The sequence below is a fragment of the Zalophus californianus genome, chromosome 4 (assembly GCF_009762305.2).
Source record: "Zalophus californianus isolate mZalCal1 chromosome 4, mZalCal1.pri.v2, whole genome shotgun sequence".
NCBI classification, from domain to species: domain Eukaryota; kingdom Metazoa; phylum Chordata; class Mammalia; order Carnivora; family Otariidae; genus Zalophus; species Zalophus californianus.
In genome coordinates this window covers 154,646,333-154,667,809 of record NC_045598.1, presented here as the reverse complement: position 1 = coordinate 154,667,809, position 21,477 = coordinate 154,646,333, and the positions used below count along the sequence as shown (strand labels likewise).

Below are 21,477 nucleotides of genomic sequence, written 5' to 3'. Positions count from 1 at the left end.
ATTGTATCTCCAACAAGTACCACAAAGGAGAGGCAAGATTGCCTTGGGAGTCAGGGGTGGGGAGGAGTGGAGTAGGGTGGAAATTTAACCTTGTCTGGGAGGCGCAAAGGAAGACTTCCCCAAAGTGAAGCATGGGATGAGATCTGAAGGCAAGTTTGAATTAACTAGATAATAATAAGAAGAAAGGATTTCTACACAGAGGACCCAGCATATGCAAAGGCCCTGTGGTGGGAGGTAGCATCATAGTAATAGGATTAGATCCAGGCACTCTGACTGCAGAACCTGAATTCTTAACTTCTATGCTATATGGAGTTTCTGTTGAGTTCCATTCAGATGGCTTCTATTTTCTCTGGAAAATAGGAAAGGACCTCTGTCAAACTGGGGGTCAGGGAGCTTAAGGGGTTGAGAAAAGTACTGAAAAACAAGGCAAACACAAGTGAATTTATGATAAATCATAAGTATAATATCTTCAGTGATTCTGACAGATTTTTTAGCTTATTTATGTCACTTCAACAATTAAATATAAACATTATCATGTTTTTTAAATGGCAAGTTTGTTTATTTTTAAGATTTTATTTATTTGACAGAGAGAGAGAGAGTGAGAGGGAACACAAGCAGGGGGAGTGGGAGAGGGAGAAGCAGGCTTCCCGCAGAGTAGGGAGCCCAATGTGGGGCTCGATCCCAGGACCCTGGGATCATGACCTGAGCCAAAGGCAGGCGCTTAACAACTGAGCCACCCAGGCACCCCTAAATGGCAAGTTTAAACCTCAACAAGGGGTTCCTGGTTGGCACAGTTGGGAGAGCACGCAACTCTTGATCTCAGGGTCCTGAGTTCAAGTCCCATATTTAGGTGTGGATTCTACTTAAAAAAAAAAAAAAAAAAAAGGCAACATAAGCCACAACAAAAATCTGCTCACCTAGTATAATACATCACAGCCTCTTCATAGTCTCCTGAATGGAAAGCTTCATTTCCTTTTTCCTTTTCATGAGTAGCAAGAAAAGTCTTTTCCTTCTCAGTTAGACCTAGAAGTAAATGTTATCTGCTATAAATAAAAATATAATTGAAGAGAATTTTTTAAAAGTTTAAATCCAAGAATGCTTATTTTAAGAACAGCAGTAAATTGTGAAGTAAATAAAATAAAGGTTTCCTAAGTTTAGGAAATGTTTCTTTAAATCATTCACAGTTTTGGGGGGTTTAGATTTTTTTATTATTGGTTTTATTTCACTTTAAAGGTGCTATACACCTACAGACTTCCAGTGAAAACAAATAAACTGCTGTATCTTTTTGTTTTGAGGCAAAAAAAAATTGAGGGATTTGGAGAAAAAAGATTTGAAAAATAGAATGAAAAACAAATTATAGTAAAACACTAGGTTTATATTTTTGAGTCTTACTAAATTTAAGTAGTGTAACTATTACTCATATAAAATTAAATAGTTAAAGGATGCAACTGAATTTGTTAGAAGTGGTCAACTCTAGGAGAAAATCCATAAACTTATAATGGAAATCTGTAGTGCTTAAAGAGAAGGTCAGGGGCGCCTGGGTGGCTCAGTCGTTAAGCGTCTGCCTTCGGCTCAGGTCATGATCCCAGGTTCCTGGGATCGAGCCCTGCATCGGGCTCCCTGCTCGGCAGGAAGCCTGCTTCTCCCTCTCCCATTCCCCCTGCTTGTGTTCCCTCTCTCACTGTGTCTCTCTCTGTTAAAATAAATAAAATCTTTAAAAAAATTGTTTAAAAAAAAAATAAAGAGAAGGTCATCTAGTTTGATAACTTTTATTACAATTTTTGAAAATGTAAAAACTACGAAATTATTTTTTTCCAATTACCTGCTGTGTCTATTCTTGTCTCAATTTTAGACAAATGTGACTTGTTGTTTACTACAGCTTTTTCTTTGTAATCTTCATCAATTTTTGAACATTCCTTTTCCACGTCAAATCTTAAATGAAAGAAAAAAACTGAAAAAATGTACAATACAAGCAAGAAAATTACATTTATTAGTGATATTCTTATATTTGTACCACTGTGCCTTTAGAGACATGTTCCAAAAATGCATAACAGGTTCATATTACAAGTCATCTGTATTCGCTCTTGGAAACCATGCAATTCAAGTGAGGACTTAACATATTTATCAGACCTAAACTGTTCAGAACTTTGTCATTAAAATTGTAACTAATTTATCTCGATTTAAAGTTTTTGTTCTTTTTTATTTTTGATGGGCATAGGATTACCTGAATTATTTCTGGTTGCTTTTATAAACAAAAGGATGCTGTAGATATTTATTTAATGAAAAAATATGATCAAAAGTGCTTATGTTACAGGATTTCTTTTCCCACAATGCCCATAGTTCTTGGTCACACCACTCTGAAGAATGAAGGGGTAGACCAGAAGAAGAGTGGTGGGCAGCAAAGCAAAGTTTATTGAGCGATAGTACAAAGCTCCTGAAAAGGGAGGGGACCCGAGAGGGTTGCAACCTGGAGTAACTTGGAGTGTCTAAGTCTAGGGGTTTTTATGGCCTGGCTGGTGGGCTGTTTAAATCTGATTAACCCTCCACACACCTGTCATCTAATCAGCCTTTTGTCATCTATCTATCACGTGGGAAAGGGTGGAGGGCTCCTTCCAGGGTGGTATAAAACCCTTTTAAGGGTGGTTTCCACTTAGGGGGAGTGGAGGGCTTATCCCTGCCTGCCTGCCTTTCTTCCAACTATCCTTCATTACTTAGACCATATACTCTTAGTACTCTACCAAAGTAACTTCATAGTCTTGATATGTTGAGATTTATTATAAGAAGTTACTACAATATTTTATGGTAGAGAATTTTCCAGTGACAAATTTTGTATTACAAAATATAAAACATACTTATCCCATTCTGCATAATCCCTCGGAATTTTCTTTTTAGGTCGTCTGCTATTAGAATATTTTTCCTGAAAGAATAAAATCACATTTTATGAGACATATTTAATATAAGATTAGCAGGTTTAATGATAAATGCAATGTGAAGTACTGAATTAAGATATACTAATTGAATGGATAAGAAAAATAGGTACTCTTGAAGTTGTAACAACTCAAGTATTGTAACTATTAACATACAGCATGTTAAAAAGGATTTTAAATTGGTAGTTAATTCTGGGAGCAATCTATAGGACTTTAAGTATGTATATAAGATTTAAAAACTCACATGTATGAAATGTGATTTTTAGTGATTTTCTTATAATAAAAAAGTAATCAACGATCATTCATTCTTTTAAAACCTAGGCATTGGAGGGATAACTGGGTGGCTCAGTTGGTTAAGGTCTGCTTTTGGCTCAGGTCATGATCCCAGGGTGCTGGGAATGAGCCCGGCATCTGGCTCCCTGCTCAGCTGCTTCTCCCTCTCCCTGCTGCTCCCGCTGCTTGTGCGCTCTCTCTCATCTCCGACAAATAAATAAATAAAATCTTAAAATAAAAACACACGAAAAAACCTAGGCATTGGAGAAATAAGAATAATTACTTTGGTGCATTAGAGATGTTTGTTTGCAACAACAGACACCCAACTTGGACTAATTCTATTAAAAAAAGAATAAACTATTATTTTTTGGCTTTCTTTTATGGCTTACATAACCAAATTGATGAAAGGGCAGGGGTATTACTAGATAAAGGCTAGTATATTCTCTCTCTCTCCAGCTCTCCCACTCTCCCCCTGTTCCTAGTCTCTGCTTCTTTCTGCCCACAGATTTCATTTCCCCCCCGCTGGCTACTTGCTTTTTCCATATAGTACGCACAGTGGCCACAAGCAGTATGGGATTATAACCTCACAGGCCTCCCAATCAGAAAGAAGGAGAGTGACTCTTCTTTTCACCTTTAGTTAGAGAAATCCCAGGGAAGGACTCAGCATTCCCTAGCTTGGGTCATGCGCCCATCCCTGACCAAGCACTAGCTTGATGCTATTCAGTGGCCCAACCTAGGTCACATGCCCACTACGGGAACTAGAAGGGAATGGGAGGAAAGCAAACAATGCCCATTATGCTCATCAACAGTTTCTTAAGTGGTTTCTTAAAAGTTAGTCACAATCCAGGATGCCTGGGTGGCTCAGTCGTTAAGCGTCTGCCTTCGGCTCATGTCATGATCCCAGGGTCCTGGGATGGAGCCCTGCATTGGGCTCCCTGCTCGGTGGGAAGCCTGCTTCTCCCTCTCCCACTCCCCCTGCTTGTGTTCCCTCTCTCGCTATATCTCTCTGTCAAATAAATAAATAAAATCTTAAAAAAAAAAGTCACAATCCAAAACCAGTTTGAACGGGTTGTTTACCCATGCACAATTTTGTAACACTGGGTGCGGTCATTTGAGTTATGGAGATCTTCCAAATATCCCTACATTTCATTATACAATTTAAAAATCTTATCTGTTAATATCTTCATCGAGCTCATCAGAAAAGTCTTTAGGTATCCCCTTAAGGGGAAATTTTTTGTCACAAGCAGGTATTTAAGAGCCGCATAAGGATGTGAAATACTCTCTTAAATTGCAATTGAGAGCTCAGATTTTATCACTAGCAAAAAACACCGTCAGTTGTTTTCCTTAAAGTGACAGGCCCACTTCATTCATTTTCAATACAATGTTTGTCAAAAACCCAAGCCTGAATAACCATAATTTGTCTGTCAATCGCTTTCCAGTAAAACCTGTTCCGGGAAACAGTGGTGACTTAAGATGGCAACTCATTCATACAAGTCTCGAATCTCGAAATAACCACCGGATTTCACCTCACAGTCAAGTGCTTTTTGAACACTTCTTTTGTCACACAGAATATCAAAAAGATGTGTCCTCCAGATTCAAGACTTAACAAAATAAGCTTTTTTGTTTCATCAAAGACATTTTTAAGTCAAACTGGAATTGTTTACTGTAAATGGGGAGCTGTGGAGAAAACAGCGACTACTAGCACAGTTTGGTGCCACTCAGTGCCTTGCTTCATGCTAAGGCCGGGCAGCTTCACCCTCAATACAAATGTCAACACAGTGAAAAAGGCAAAGCAGTAACATTATTTTCTAAAAATAGCATTGACTTTCTGGACCCTCTGGAAGAATCTCTGGGAGAACCAAGGCCCATGGATTATACTTTGAGAATCACTGTACCACTAGTCTATCTACCCCACGGAACCATAACCTCCTGTTATATCTTCAGGGTACAGAACTAGCAAAAAATGGGTGTTCAATAAATACAAATATATTAATTACAGAGGATGGCATTCTTACCAGATTATGCTGTATCTCATTTACATAAGCAATTCTTTTTTTTTTTAAGATTTTATTTATTTGACAGAGAGAGACACAGCAAGAGAGGGAACACAAGCAGGGGGAGTGGGAGAGGGAGAAGCAGGCTTCCCGCCGAACAGGGAGCCCGAAGCAGGGCTCGATCCCAGGACCCTGGGATCATGACCTGAGCCGAAGGCAGGCGCTTAACGACTGAGCCACCCAGGCGCCCCACATGAGCAATTCTTAATGGGGAGGAAAAAGATGCAGGAAGGTAAATTATTAGAGAGCACTGTAATGAAGGGCTATGGATGTTTTTTAAATAAAATTGAGAATTCAAAGAAGAAATGAGAATAATAAGAATGAACCCAGAATGAAGAGACTTGAGCAGGCAAACTTTCAGAAATGATAGGAATAAAAGAAAAAAGTAGGGCAGAGGGAACAGAATGCAGGATCCATGTGAAAGCCCAGAGACTCCCAATGCCCAGGACACAATGGCTAGATTCTGTAATATCAGGGTCAGGTGGATGCCCAGAAGCTCAGTTTTAAGTTGAAGTTAAGTATAAATGGACCTGAAATTCCAGCAGGCCCCTTCTCTATGGAACCCATGGGTGAAAAAGGAAAGGTCTACATGACAAAATAGGGATGGACCACAGAGAAATCTCATAAGGGGCTGGGGTAATAACATGCAGTAAACAGAGGAATGACATTTATAACTGCTTGAAAGTTATCTATTTAATACTTTAAATCCAGAGTTAATCATGTAATAAATGATTTCCTCTATGCCTCCATTGGACAGACAAAATTATTCCCTGAAATTCTCACCCACTGAATTGGATCTTATGTGTTCATCAAAACTGGTCAGAGTAGAGCAGACGTCACAATGAAAGAAAAAATGAGAAAAGGCAGTGAGCTGGAGAAGCAAGGCTTCAAAGGGAAATGTTGTTTCATTTGGATGTCCAAGTGATGAAACAAAGCCTCCTCAAGAAGGCGGCAGCACATGGCCACTGAAAGATAATCCCTGACTCTCAGAGGCCATCACACTGTGGTTATGCTCATTAAATGCTAGCTCTCTTAGCAACAACAATCCTGTCCCCCGCCACCCACACTTCACGCCAAAACGGCCTACCTTACTAACATGAAGATGGCTACGTGAACCACGAACTGGAGGCAAATTATCTTCCTTTGCTGGAAGTGTTTCAGTTTCATGAAAGTGCATTTTATTTTCTTCTTTTTTAATTTCCGATATCCAACTCTGAGAAGCAGGAGAAAAAAGAAGATAAACGTACAGTTTGAAGTAATTAGTCAGGTGTTAGGATTACACATTATCATAGTTTCCTATGGGTTCATTTTTTGGGTGACAATTTGGTCAAGCATTCTATCTGTAATGCCCTTCTACTATTATTTTAAACTGTGGTGAAATACACAAAACAAAATTTATCATGTTAACCACTTTTGACTGTACAGTTCAGTATTATTATGCATATTTGTGTTACCCTTCCTACTTCTATTATTCTGCAAGCTCACTCTCATCCCTTCCAACAAGCTTTCCCTGAACTACCGGGTTGGGCTACAAATGCTCCTCCTCCATGTTTTAACACAGAGATTTATTTATTTTTTATTGTATTTTTTTTAAGATTTTATTTATTTATTCATGAGAGACAGAGAAAGAGAGAGAGAGGCAGAGGGAGAAGCAGGCTCCCAAGGAGCAGGGAGCCCAATGCGGGACTCGATTCCAGGACTCTAGAATCATGACCTGAGCCGAAGACAGACGCTTAACCACCTGAGCCACCCAGGCGCCCTAACACAGAGATTTAAAATAAGCCATTTATTGTTCATCTCTCTCACATTCTGTAAGTTCCCTGAGGGCAGACCTTATGTCATAGTCTCATTTTTGTGGTTCAGGAACCTAGCACAATGTCTGGCACATAATAGGTTCATAATCATGTTTATTAAACTGAATTGTCACAGGTTCTAGGAAGAAATTGAGTGAGAGATTTGTTATCTGAGAAATTCTATTATTATTATTCAGCAGCTATACAGTGAGGGTCTAATATCTGTCAGACACTATATTAAATTAGGCACCGTGATACAGCGATTAACTATATTATCTGTCCTAAACATGCAGGAGGCAGGGGAACAAAATGGGAGCAGAGAGGTGAAAAAGGGAGAAGAAACAGAAAAACAGTAAGGGGAGAAAGGTAAAACGGAAAAGGAAGCACTACAGAGGAGGACGAAGAATAAGAGGGCATGGGGGGCGGGGGAAGAAGTGGCAGGGAAAAGCATGAAAGAAAGGGAGAGGAAGCAAAGTCGAGAGGTGACTGAGAAAGAACACGCAACTGGAAAAAAAAGCAGGTTCTGCAACTAAAACTACGCTGTTATTCCCCGGACAATAAAGCCAAAGAACTCTGGACATAAACTGCTATTTTAACTTGTAGATTAATTATCAGATTTTCAATTTCAAGTCAATAAAATGGCAAAATGAGAAAGCTGAAAGTTTATTTTTTTAACGATTTTATTTATTTATATATTTGACAGAAAGAAATAGACAGAGAGAGAGAGAGAGAGAGAGAGAGAGAGAGAGAAAGCACAAGCAAGGGAGCAGTAAAGGGAGAGGGAGGAGCACGCTGCCCGCTGAGCAGGGAGCCCGATGCAGGGGCTCAATCCCAGGACCCGGGGATCATGACCTGAGCCCAAGGCAGATGCTTAACTAACTGAGCCACCCAGGCACCCCGAGAAAACTGAAAGTTTAAAAAACATAGCATTCTGAGTTAGAGAATACATATTCCTCAAAATTGTCTTCGAATGTATTATTCAATCCAGTAAAATACGCTGAATAAAATAAAGTAAAACAAAAAACTGTTTCTCCAGAATCTGTTTTAAGAAGTTATTTCTTAAGCAAAATGAAACCACAAAAGGACTCAGAAAATACAGGTAAATATGCATCTGGTGGAGAGGAAGCTTTCTCAAGTATAAAAGCAAGAAAACAGAAGGGATAAAACCAAGGGATAAAATTTTTTTAATGAATAAACATGAAAAACACTATACACAGATTTAAAAGACTAATGACAAATTGAAGGAAAATTTAGAATATATGCAACAGACCTATTACAACTAAATAAGGAACACATGAATAGAAACATCAATAAAGGGATATCTCCTCCTGGACCTGATGGAGTAACAGGACTGGATCTGCCCTCCTGCTTACACTCTAGAAAACTGGATAAAATATATGAAACAGTGGTTTTCAGACATTGGACAATAGGTAGCACAGGGCAATGATTCTTGAAAGAAAGGAAACAAATGAGGGAAGCTTTGCATTGGCCCCAATTTACTGCCCGTAATTTCCAGGCTATAGCATAGGGAAAGGAAACCCAAACAGCCCTGTGGTCTCACTGAATTCAAAAAAACACAGTTCAGGCTTCAGGGAGGCAAAGATTACAAAGATCCAGGGTGCAGTATATCCAAGAAGAGGGAGCCAGACGGAGAGAACTCTAAGGATCACCTGAATAGCACTGTATCTGTTAAGGAAATGTAATTCATAGTCAAATCCTTTCTTATAATGAAAACTTGAGGCCCAGATGGCATCAGTGGTGAATTCTGGAAAATATTTAAGGAAGAAATAATACCAATTACACACAAACTTTCCTGGAAAATTCAAGAAGAGAGAGCACTTCCCAACTCATATTCTATGAGGCCAGCATTACCCTGTTACCCAAACCAGACATTACAAGAAAACTACAGGCTAATATCTCTCATGATTGTAGACACAAAAATCCTTCATAAAATTCCAGCAATATATAAAAAAGACACAACATGACTAAATAGTGTTTATCCTCGAATGCAAGACTGGTATAATGTTTGAAAACAGAGTACATAATTTACCTTATTAATAGACTATAAAGAAAATCTTACATTCCTCTCAATAAATGCAGGAAAAGCATTTCATAAAATTCTATATCCATTCATGATAAAAATTCTCATCAAGGGGCGCCTGGGTGGCTCAGTCGTTAAGCGTCTGCCTTTGGCTCAGGTTATGATCCCAGTGTCCTGGGATTGAGCCCGGCATTGGGCTCCCTCCTCAGCGGGAAGCCTGCTTCTCTCTCTCTCCCTCTCCTACCCCCCTGCTTGTATTCCCTCTCTCACTGTGTCTCTGTCAAAAAAATAAATAAAGTCTTAAAAAAAAAAATTCTCATCAAACAAGGAATAGAAGGGACCCTCCTCAACCTTAGAAAGGGTCACATCATAAAATCTAAAGCCAACATTATACTTAATGGTGAATGGTGAATGATGTCCCCCTAATATTATGAACAAGGCAAGAATATCTGTTCTTATACTTCTATTCAACATTGTACTAGAGGTCCAAGCCTGTGCAATAAGGCAAGTAAAAGAAATAAAAGGCAGCCATCCTGGAAAAGAGGAAGTAAATCTTTCATTATTTGCGGATGACATGATCCTGCATGGAAGAAAATGAATCTACAAAAAAGCTACTAGAACTAATTTGTAAATTTAAGAAGATTGCAGGATACAAAGTCAATATAAAAAGATCAGTCAGGTAACTATAAACTTGCAATGTACAAATAAAAATGGAAATTAAAATTCCACTGATATGAGGTCTCTAGATTAGTCAAACTTACGAAACAGAAAGTGGAATGGTGGTTGCTAGGAGCTGAGGGGAGGGAGAGATGGAGAACTATTGTTTAATGGGTATAGAGTTTCAGTTCTGTACGATAAAAAAAAGTTCTGAAGATTGGCTGCACAACAATATGAATATAACACTAATGAACTGCACACCTAAAAATCTCTGAATATAATAATGTCAATATAACACTAATGAATTGTCCCCTTAAAAATGGTTAAGATGGTAAGTTTTATGTGATATGTATTTTACCACACCAAAAATACATACATACATACATACATACATATATAAAATTTCATAGCTAGGGTGACTTAGAATGAAGAAAAAATTGAAATTAAAAAACATTAACTTTTAATATAGCATAAAATATATTAAATACTTAGGAATAAATTTAACAAAAAATATGCAAGAACTACACACTGAAAATTACAAGACACTGGCACAAAAAATTAAAGAAGACTTAAGTGAACAGAAAACATATCATGTTCATGGATCAGAAATTTCACTATTAAGATGTCAGTTATTTTGAAATTGATCCATAAGTTCAACACAATCCCAACCCAAAGACGACCAAGTTATTTTGTAGTAACTGGCAAGCAAAGGACTTAGGAATAGCCAAAATAACTATGAAAAAGGAGAACAAAGTTGGAGGACTTGTACTATCTGATTTTAAGACTTAACCAAAATCAAGAGAATGAGGTTTTAGAGTAAAGAGAGACATTTAGATTAATGAAAGAGAATAGAGAGAGTCCAGAAATAGACCCACACATACATGGTCAGTTGATTTTGGATGATGATGTCAAGAAGTTCAATGGGGAAAGGATAATCTTTCATTTAAGTGGTGCTTGAAAACTTGGATATCTATATTATATATATGTGTGTGTGTGTGTGTACCCCAAAATTAAAACAGTCCTAGACCTAAATTTAAGAGTTAAAACTAGAAACTTTCTAAAAGAATCATATGAAGAACCTTGGGGATCTGGGACTAGACAAAGATTTCCTAAATAGGACACAAAGCACAGACTGTAAAAGAAATATTGATTTCATCAAAATTAAACACCTTTGCTCTTCCAAAGTCACCATACAAAAATGAAAAGGTAATCCGCAAAATATTTTTTTGCAAAACTATTTGCAAAAGATGTGTCTAATGAAACACATGTATGAAAGACATGTATTTTACAACTCAATAAGAACACAAATAATCCAAATTTTTTTTTAATGGGCAAAGTATTTAAAGACTTTTCACAAAAGAAGATATATGGATGGCAAATAAGCACATGAAAAGACACTCAACAAAGTCATTAGAGAAATGGAAATTAAAACCACAATGAGATACCACTGCATACCTAAAAGCTGAAATTAACAAAACTGGCAATACTAAGTGTGAACCAAGATGCAGAGCAACAGGAATTTTTATCCATTACTGGCAGGAATGCCACTTTGGAAAACATTTTGTTCATCAACTGATAAGTGGATAAACTGTGACATATCCACACAATTCAGTACTACTCAGCAATTAAAAGAAACAAACTATGGACATGCAACAACATAGATGCATCTCAAAAGCATGATGCTAAGTGAAAGAAGACACAAAAGACCACATACTGTATGACTATCTTTATAGGAAAGTCTAAAAAAGACAAATCCATAATGATAGAAAACAGTTCAGGGGTTACGAGGGACCAGGATGTGGGGTCAGCACTGACTGCCACAGGGACACAAGGAAACTTTTCGGGGTAATAGAAATGTTTTAGAGCATAGACAGGTGTCAAAACTCGGTGAAACGTAGACCATTAAATTTTTGTTTGACTGTAAATTACACCTCAATAAAGCTGATTAAAAGAAATCACTAAAGGGCGCCTGGGTGGCTCAGTTGGTTAAGCGACTGCCTTCGGCTCAGGTCATGATCCTGGAGTCCCGGGATCAAGTCCCGCATCGGGCTCCCTGCCCGGCGGGGAGTCTGCTTCTCCCTCTGACCCTCTTCCCTCTCCTGCTCTCTATCTCTCATTCTCTCTCCCTCTGAAATAAATAAATAAAATTTAAAAAAAAAAAAAAGAAAAAAGAAATCACTAACGATACAGCCCATTAACAAAAGAAGAAATTCAACTGATGGACAAAAAAATTGAATGTTGCTAGTAATCAAACAAATACACGAATTTTTCAGTTATTTAGTTGATTAAAAAATTATAGGTTGGCTTAGTCAGTTAAGTGTCTGCCTGCAGCTCAGGTCATAATCCTGGAGTCCTGAGATTGAGCCCCGCGTTGGGCTCCCTGCTCAGCTGGGAGTCTGCTTCTCCCTCTCCCTCCGCCCCTCACCACACCCCCAACCCCCGCCCTACTCATGCTTGCTCACACTCTCTCTCAAATAAATAAATAAATAAATAAAATCTTAAAAAAAATTATTATAGTATCCAGTGAAGAATACCTTAAATGGGCATTCGTATATACTGCTGCTGAAAAGAGAACAAAAGCACAACTTCTCTGAGAACATGGAAATGTGTTTCAACAGCCTTCGAATTATTCACATCCTTTGATCAAGCAACTGGATTTCCAGTAATTTATGCCGAGGAAATAACCAGGATCGTAGAAAAGAAATTACAAACCAGCATGTTTGTGTAGCACTATTTATAGAAGCTGAGTGAGTGAATTATGTTTCTTTGATAGGACAGTCACTTAAAATACACATGTGGGCGTACAGACACAAACATACACATTCACAATATTCTCCTGGGTTTGAGAAGCAACCAATACTACCTGAGTGAATACCACTAAAAGCCCTTCACTGACAAAAAAGAAAGAAGCCTAGGATTTTAGAAAAGGGAAGGAGACATATATGCAATATGAGAATGTCACAAAAACCAGCGTCAACCTATACCTTTATGTCACCGTCAATTTTTTCCCATTCTTCTGCTGTAAAACTGGATGCTGTTGCTGCAGGTTTATCTTTCCTCAAAGCTCTACTTTCAGGAGCCAAGCCTTTAAGGCGCTTTTCACAAAATTCCGTAAGTTCAGGATAATATCCTTCCTCACCAGACCTTCAAAAAAATTCAGAACTTTGGAGTCACCACTTTATTTAGAGATCAATGTAGATTTGCAGGCTGGGCTCCATGGAGCAGAAGGGTTCTGCAGAGCTCTCCAGGGCTGCCCCTGCACAGGGATGAAGGCTGGGCTGTGCGTGGGCTTCCCACTCACCTTCCTCAACCGGCACAACCTTCATCTCTATGTTAAACTATGGAGTGATGCAATGAAGGAAAAAATGGAGCTCCAAAGATACCAGTTTCCATCACACACTTTGAAAGTTGAATAAACAACATTTTCTCCCCTCTTTAACATGTGTTCATTTTGTTACATAAGGTAATTTTAACTTATAAATGAAAATTCAATATGAGAGACAGGCGGAAACAGACTGGATTTCCTTCCCAAGGAGGAGTTTGTAGCTTTTTTTCCCACAAAGGTATAGGAAGAAAATGGCAGAGGAGTGGTTCAGAACAACACACCTCTAAATTCAACCACTCAAGGAACAGAATTCATTCCGAGAGAGTTGTATGGAGAACTCTGTTCTTTGTTTTTGAAGGAAAATCAACCTTTTCCCCTTATAAGTCTGTTTACCTTTAAATTTTTAGAAAAATAGAAAAAAATTCCCATTTTCAAATAAAATTTTCTTAAAAATAAATTCTGGGGGTGCTTGGGTGGCTCAGTTGGTTAAACGTCTGCCTTCAACTCAGGTCATGGTCCCACAGTCCTGGGATGGAGCCCCGGGGTAGGCTCCCTGCTCAGCCGGGAGCCTGCTTCTCCCTCTCCCTCTGCCCTCCATTCATGATCTCTCTCTCACTCTCTATCTCAAATAAACAAATAAAATCTTTAAAAATAAATAAATAAGTTCTGAATCAATGCAATATAATTGAATTAAGCTATTCATAGAATTTCTTAGAACCAACAGCGTGTGGCTTTCAAACTCTTCCATCACATAAATGTCACATTTTCTTTATCAGTCCTGACCACATGTAAATGAAAATGTTTTTCTACTGCTGAGAAAAAGGAAAAAATACATGTTTCACTTTCCATTTCAGAAATGGTGAGGTTGACATTGACTGTGTCCAGGCACAAGCAGGGATGCTTAGGGAGGACCGGAGGCTGAAGGTGATGAGACAGAAAAAGGAAAGGACACAGTGATGGGGACAGGGGCCAGAAGACAGAAAACAGGACTACCACCTAACAAAAGGAACGCTACTGATGTCCAGGGAGGAGTAATTCACGCTCCACAAATACTTCCACAATATCAGGCTACTCTCCAAATGAAAACCCCTCAGTACATCCCAAATAGGTGGCACCCATTGGGATGCCCCAGAGCAGTGCTGCTTGAAGTGGGCTCCCTTGACAACCTGCATGTCAGTCAGCCAGGCACTCATTAAAAACACATGTTCCTGGGCCCCACCCCAGGGTTCCTGAAGCAGGGTCCCTGGAAATGGGACCCTCAAATCTGCATTTTTTTAAAGATTTTATTTATTTGTTAGAGAGAGAAGGTGGGGGATAGTGAGCAAGAGAGAGTGAGCAAGGGTACAAGCAGGGGGAGCTGCAGGCAGAGGAAGAAGCAGGCTTCCCGCCGAGCAGGGAGCCCGATGCAGGACTGGATCCCAGGGCCCTGGGATCATGACCTGAGCCGAAGGCAGACGCTTAACCGACTGAGCCACCCAGGCGTCCCTCAAATCTGCATTTTTAACAACCACATTTGACCTATATTAAAGTTTGACAGTCACCACTGTGGAGCCCTTACCCAGAGGTCTGGATTCCCTGCTTTCTGGTCCCACCTCATGACCTCCCCACTACCCTCTCCTTGTGACCAGCTCACAGTAAGTCACCACCCACGTCGGCAGATGGTATGGAGCGCGGGGAGTACCAAAGAACTTTATCAACTGGTAGGCTGGTGAGCTAACCTTATTTTCTTTTTTTTTTTTTTTTTTTTTTTTTTTTTTTTTAAAGATTTTATTTATTTGAGAGAGAGAGAGAATGAGAGATAGGAAGCATGAGAGGGAAGAGGGTCAGAGGGAGAAGCAGACTCCCTGCTGAGCAGGGAGCCCGATGTGGGACTCGATCCCGGGACTCCAGGATCATGACCTGAGCTGAAGGCAGTCGCTCAACCAACTGAGCCACCCAGGCGCCCGCTAACCTTATTTTCTAATGGCTACTGTCATGGCTACCTTTTCCTAGAAAATGTGGAGGAAGCGAGAAAAATGTCCTCTTGAATACTGATAAGCCTTACGTTGCATGCTGGAAGTAGATCTAGCAGAACCCTCTAAACTAACCACAGGATCAAAACAACAATTTTGGAACCTTACATGGGAATAAACAAAACAACACAACAATCTCAATATGTGAAAATGTTCTGCAATATTTCTAAGAGTTTCAATTTTCAGAAGGCAACAATATAATTGGTATACTGAAACATAAAATGATTTTTGAATGCTTACCTGAGCACACAAAAAATTTTTTCCAAGTGTTTAACATCTGAACATTTTTCAATATACTTGAAATCCAAATGTTCCACAGGAATTTTAAACGTTTTTGTTGTTCCAAAGCCCCATAATGAGGGATAATCTTTGGCAGTCATGGCTGAAATGTAGCATAGGAAAATAGTTATGAAGCAAATATATATAGTAATACTGAATTTAGATAGTAGTACCCATCTAAGTATTTCTATAACATTGACTTTTCCTTTCCATGGAAAAAGGAGGTGTGTTTTCTCTAAGGAGGAAGGCTACCCATTTTAAACTCTCTCTCCTTGATAACAACAGTTAACAGTCATGGAACTAAATTACTAAGTACCATACATAGATTACCTCAATCTCCACTTAAGCAAAGTTGAACACAAAGCATGTTGTGGTGCTATAGAATAGGAAAAGAGTTTTCCTCTACTCATGTAGGTTCAGTGCCTGAGACTCCCATATTAAACTGATAAAATACACATTAACAGGAGAAAAGGTTTATTTTATACACTTAATGCATTGGGGGGCGGGGCTTCATAGAAAAGTGAAAACCCAAAGAAACTGTTAGGCCTGGGAGCCTATATACCATTTTAACAAAGGGTGATAAGTTGTGGATAAGTGATTAGACAAAGGAAAAGGGGGTTTGGCTTTTAGGAGAAGGTAAATATATGGGAGAATGAAATGAAAGATAATGGTTTCCTTATTAAGATCTGTTTATGCAGCTTTCTCCTGGTGCTATCTACTTGATGAGGATTGTTCTCCTCCTGGTGTGAGAGCGGGGAGGAGGGGACACCTTTACAAAGGGAAATTTATGCCCTGCTATTAGGCAGAAAGGGGGAGGGTGAGAATTCTTCCTGTTAATTGTTTTCAGTTTAAAATAATCCTTATGCTTAAATGGCTTATTTGGGGATGGCATATTCTGGTCCCCTTAGGTGCTTAAACTTCCTTTTTTTTTTTTTAAGATTTTATTTATTCATGAGAGACAGAGAGAGAGAGGCGGAGGCAGAAGCAGGCTCCCCACTGAGCAGGGAGCCCGACAGGGGACTCGATCCCAGGACCCCGGGATCATGATCTGAGCCACCCAAGCGCCCTCAAACTGCTTTTTAAGATAGCTTTTAATGTTGATTTCAATGACTTCTACTTCAGCTGTTTGTTCACACCCCAACCATGCTTTGTGATTCAGCACAAATATAAATAACATCCTTTAACTGTTCTTTACATCACCCTCTCCACCATTCCCTGCTGCCCACTCCCGGCTCTGTTCTAATGACACTGGGCCCATACCTTTCTCATAGCACATATTCTAATTATGTATTTTTGTCTTCCCTTCTAGATTGTGAGATCTTACTTTATTCATCGTCATATATTCAGGACCAACATAAGTAGTGCCTTATACCCTTAAGAAACACTTGCTGAATTGGGAAAAAGGGGGCCTTGGACTGTTTCACTTTAATGATGCTGTTGCTAATGCTGATGATAATAACACCAACAAATACTACACAGCTCTTAATGTGTGCTGGGTACCATCCTAAGAATTTTACATATATTACCTCATTTAATCTTTCAACTACTGTATCAGGTAGGTCTTATTTTAAGTAGAGAGCAGTAATAACAGTTAACAGTTATGCAGCTAAATTACTGTGTGCCATGGATTATTATCTCACATAATATTCAAAACCACTCTCATGAAGGGTATTAATAATTACTCCCATTTTACAGAAAAGGAAGTGTTTGTGTTTTAAGTAACCTGCTCAAGGTCATATAATTATTTAGTGACTGAGGATTTGAATCTCAGTAGGCAACTGCAGAGCCCACACACTTAGCCATCATACCCAGACTTTTCAAATTGTGGGTGGCAACCCCTGAAATCAATTTAGTGAGTTGCAATTAGCATTGTTTTATAATGAGACACACTAGAACAGCAACAACAACAAAAAAATCTGACTACTTCACATGCCATTACAGTGAATACTGCTTTGTAAAAACTTTTATTTCATGTCTATACAAACAAATGACAAGTGTGAACATAAATGCACATGTTGCAAAATATATTTCTCATCGTGAGTCACTGTCAAAGTGTTTTAAAGACCACTACAGTAAAACACATTGGGTTATAAATTTTAAAACAAGAAGTAGCAATGGGTCTAACTGACCAAAAGTATCTCCTTCAGCATGCCTGCCCTCTGGGAGTCTGGTCATACATCAGACCTCTGCAAAAGAGAAGGCTCTGTCAACTTCTCCATATTCCTGCTAGCTTTGACCGGGGCATGGAACACAGAAGACAGGTCAGCGGCTTTCCGATGAGATCCAGCTGAAAAATGAGATGGTTTTCGCCCTATACTGGCAGGGCCCAGGATGATGATACATTCATCACAAGGATAGCCTTAAGAGTAGAAGTTACTGGAAAGCAACCTGAAGGACTTTTAAATTATTGACGCTGCCCAGAAGAGAATGGGTTGCATTAGGAGAATTTTTCTAAAGAGTTGGCAGATCTTTGATGGGAGAAACTTAAGCATCCAACAGGATTAAAATGGATGGTCTCGGATTTGTCTTGCAACCCCTGAGATTTCACGATTTGAATAAAATACAGTGAAAAACATTTTAAATGACAGAGCCATCTCATCTAATCAAATGAATTTCATTCTGCACACTGGTTTAACATTTCTCTGAAAATCCTTTTTGAAAACTTTGTTTGGGGTTTTTTTTCCCCCCAGTGGGAGGCACATTTCAAGACTCCTAAATGTTAACTCTCAAGTTCCAAAAAAATCATACAACAGTTTATTTGCTCTTATTAACCCTCCCACATCCGGTTGGAATTTCTTTGATTAGGAAAATCCTTGATTCTAGTTGGATTTAATCTCTTCGTCATCCTGATCCACATCCATTTCCCATATCCCTAATCAGCTGATAGGAATACCTCCAGCGGAAACTGAGATGGTTAAGTAACACGAAAACCTGTTTTCCTCCCCCGGGCACATTCTCTCCACAACCACAGGGTCGAGCGCCCCCTGCAGGCGGAGGTCGAAAGGAAATGGCTCCCTTAGCCGTAGCAACGGTTTCTTGTGTACAGCGCCGCCGAAAGCGGCAGGGGTCAGGGGCCGGCCGGGAACCCGGAGCTCCACAGTCAACCCAACGGTCAGGGGGCACTTTAGGACCCTCTGAAATTGCTCCCCACTCCCCGGCTTCGGTCTCCAGGACTAGTCGCCGCCGGCCGACCCCGGCAACCCCCGTGTTGGGACCCTGTCCCAACAACCGCCACCCTCCGCCACAGTAAACTAAAGCCCCCAGTTTCTTCATCCCATAACCGGCTCCCTCAGTCGAGTCCGACCGTGTATTTGCTTCTCGGGGCCCGCTTTTCACCCCAGCTCCCGAAGGGAACTGCGATGGGAGATGTAATTTACTCCTGGCCGGCAGGTACTCACCTGGTTCCCAGACGCCACTCCGCGCCGCGGATGTGACCAAGGCACACTTTACCACCGACGCCTCAGCCCCCACCGGTGAGAGGCTGACCGCCGGGGGCGGGGCCACAGCCTCTGTGGATGATTGGAGGGCCCTCGACATGCTACCTCGCTGATAGGCCTCACAGCCCAGCCTCTCCCGCACAGAGGACCCGTTTTCCATCGAGTTAAAACGCCGTTACTGTTCTGGATTGTTATACTACCCGCAAGATAAATTGATAACTACTCCAACTTAATTATAGAAATATAATTAAACGTTCAGAATATCTACAATGCAACCCAGACTTAGCTCCTTCCCTTTACATAGAAAAGTAAATGAAAGACAAGATTCCCTCTTCCTTTGTATGCATTCAACATCTTCGGAGTGCTGGTTATGAGACACCGTACTGGGCACTGGGATACAAAGGCAAATAAGACGTAATACAGTTCAGATGAATAAAACAGTAGAGATTGTTGGGGGAATGTATTTTACAATTTCAGATTAATGTCTGGTACATAATAGGAACTCAATAATGTATTTTCCTTCCCTTTGCACTTAAATTAGATCTAGTCCTTTAAGCAGTCACTGATAGTGGTAAAAACACTGATAGCGGTAAAACTTCTGAAAATTTTACTATATTTTTATTATTTCCATTGCCAATGCCAGAGAATGCTAAATTTGCACCTTTATAGGCACAGATTTGAATTTTAGAGTAATCCTTACTTTGCTTTGTCAGCATCACATGCCCCAGTCCATGTAAAGTCACTTCACACCTCATTCCAGCCAGCAAACTTCACTCAAAACTATGTCCTAGGTTTAAAACACTGACTACTGTAACTTGACATCGTTTTACTTCCAGCACAGGAGGAAATCCTTTAAATATTTGGGGAAATGGTTGTAATTCCACATACTCTGTAATTTTCTTTTCATTCTTACTCAATATTTTGTTCTGGTTATAATTATGTATATATACATTTATGCTTAATTAAAAAGTAGGGTAAAAAGCAACTTGAAGGGGATGGACTATGCAGGCAAATGAAAATTATCACTATCATCTTCATAGAGGTAAGACACTGCATCCAAGAAACAAGGATAGGTATGTGTTAGTTTTTCTTCGAATGTATACATTCCAATACACATTCAAATATACAAAGAAAAAATAAGCTTATAGAAATTAAAATTACACCAGAAATGAAAATCCCAATATATGGATTAGAAAGTAAAATTAAAGAAATCTTCCAAAGAGCAAAGGAAAAAAAAAAAAAGGAAAAGGAAAGATGAGAAAGGTCAATGAAGTCTAACATTTGTTTAAAAAAGATCTGGAGAAAAGAGAATATTGAAGGTAGGAAGTTATTAAACAATTCAAGAAGGGCCGCCTGGATGGCTCAATTGGTTGACATCCTACTCTTGGTTTCAGGGCAGGTGGTGATCTCATGGGCCCTGAGATCCTGCCCAGCATAGAGCTTTGTGCTCAGCCAGGAGTCAGTCTTAAGATTTTCTTTCTGCACACTCATGCACTCGCTCTTTTAAATAAAAAATAATTCAAGAAAATTTCCCAGAATTGAAGAGCTTGACTTTCCAGATTAAAAGGACCCACCAAGTGCCCAGAACAGTGGAAAACAGCCCCATGCTAAGGCACATACTGTAAAATTTCAGTACACTGGCAAAGAGAATCCTACATTTCCAGAGAAAAAATGAAAAAGAATTAGGAATAAGAATCTCAACAATAATACTGGGGAGATGGATGGGGGCACCTGGGTGGCTCAGTCAGTTAAGAATCTGCCTTTGGCTCAGGTCATGATCCCAGGGTTCTGGGATCAAGCCCCACATTGGCCTCCCTGCTCAGCGGGGAGTCGGCTTCTCCCTCTCCCTCTGCCCCTCCCACTTCAGTGCACCCCCCCCACACACACCTCCCGTGCATTTGAGCATGCTCTTTCAAAGAAGTAAAATCTTTAAAAAAAAATACTGGAAGCCAGGAGACTATGAAACAATCCTTCAGAATTCTGATGCTGGTTAAGAACAACACAAAAGGTCATTTCAGGCAGAGAGAAAAGCATGAGAAAGGCACAGGTAAGAAAGAAAGGAGTTACCTGCTTAAAGAACTGCAAACATCTCCTTAGAACCAAAAGATTAAGTGAGAGGTGGGTTGAAGTGGTGACAGAGATAGAAAAGGAGTCAAATATACTCTTCCAATACTTTTGGCTTTATCAAAATGGAGAGCCACTGAGGATTTTCAGCAGGACAGTGCCATGAAATCTGTATTCCTGAAACAGCAATCTGAAAAGGATGGAGACAGCAAGGCTGGAAGCTGGGAGACTGATCTTGAAACTAATCATGTGTGGAAAATAATCCAGCAATGGTGATAATAATAAACACTGATTAGGCTAAGAGTTTTTATGGATTCATTTTATTTTGCAACTAACCTATGAGGTGGGTGCTATTATTTCATGCCTACCTTACAAATGAGGAAAGTGAACCCTGGTGAAGTCACACGGACTGTTAACAAAAGACACTGTGGCTATTTGAACCCCAAGCCTTTCACTTAAGTCCGTATTGTTTACTGAGCTCTTAAAATGATAGCCAATCAATCAATAAGTCCAGTTAGCTCAACTTCAAAATGTTATCTTACAACCAGCCACTTCTTAGTCCCTCCACTGCTACCACTCTGGCCTGCCATCATCATCGTTATCCTGAACTATTAC

The 21,477-nt window shown here is 39.6% G+C and overlaps 1 protein-coding gene and 1 long non-coding RNA gene across 3 annotated transcripts in view; one reads left to right on the top strand and one right to left on the bottom strand.

The window, feature by feature from the left end:
- LOC113927867 overlaps nt 1-16,910 on the top strand; it is a 33,859-nt gene extending 16,949 nt beyond the window's left edge. The window contains exon 3 of one of the 2 annotated variants that reach the window (XR_003521757.1): nt 16,671-16,910. This is a non-coding gene — a long non-coding RNA (uncharacterized LOC113927867). Of the gene's footprint in view, nt 1-4,639; nt 5,152-16,670 lie in introns of those variants that run through there. The other variant, XR_003521756.1, reaches the window with a different exon arrangement.
- Nucleotides 1-20,633, bottom strand: part of SPAG1 (sperm associated antigen 1) — a 69,131-nt gene extending 48,498 nt beyond the window's left edge. The window contains 7 exon segments of the mRNA XM_027604001.2: nt 918-1,023; nt 1,823-1,932; nt 2,853-2,917; nt 6,342-6,467; nt 12,730-12,889; nt 15,323-15,464; nt 18,760-20,633. Coding sequence (XP_027459802.2) covers nt 918-1,023; nt 1,823-1,932; nt 2,853-2,917; nt 6,342-6,467; nt 12,730-12,889; nt 15,323-15,464; nt 18,760-18,958 — 908 coding nt within the window. The 5' untranslated portion in view covers nt 18,959-20,633.
- Between the last annotated feature and the right edge of the window lie 844 nt (nt 20,634-21,477).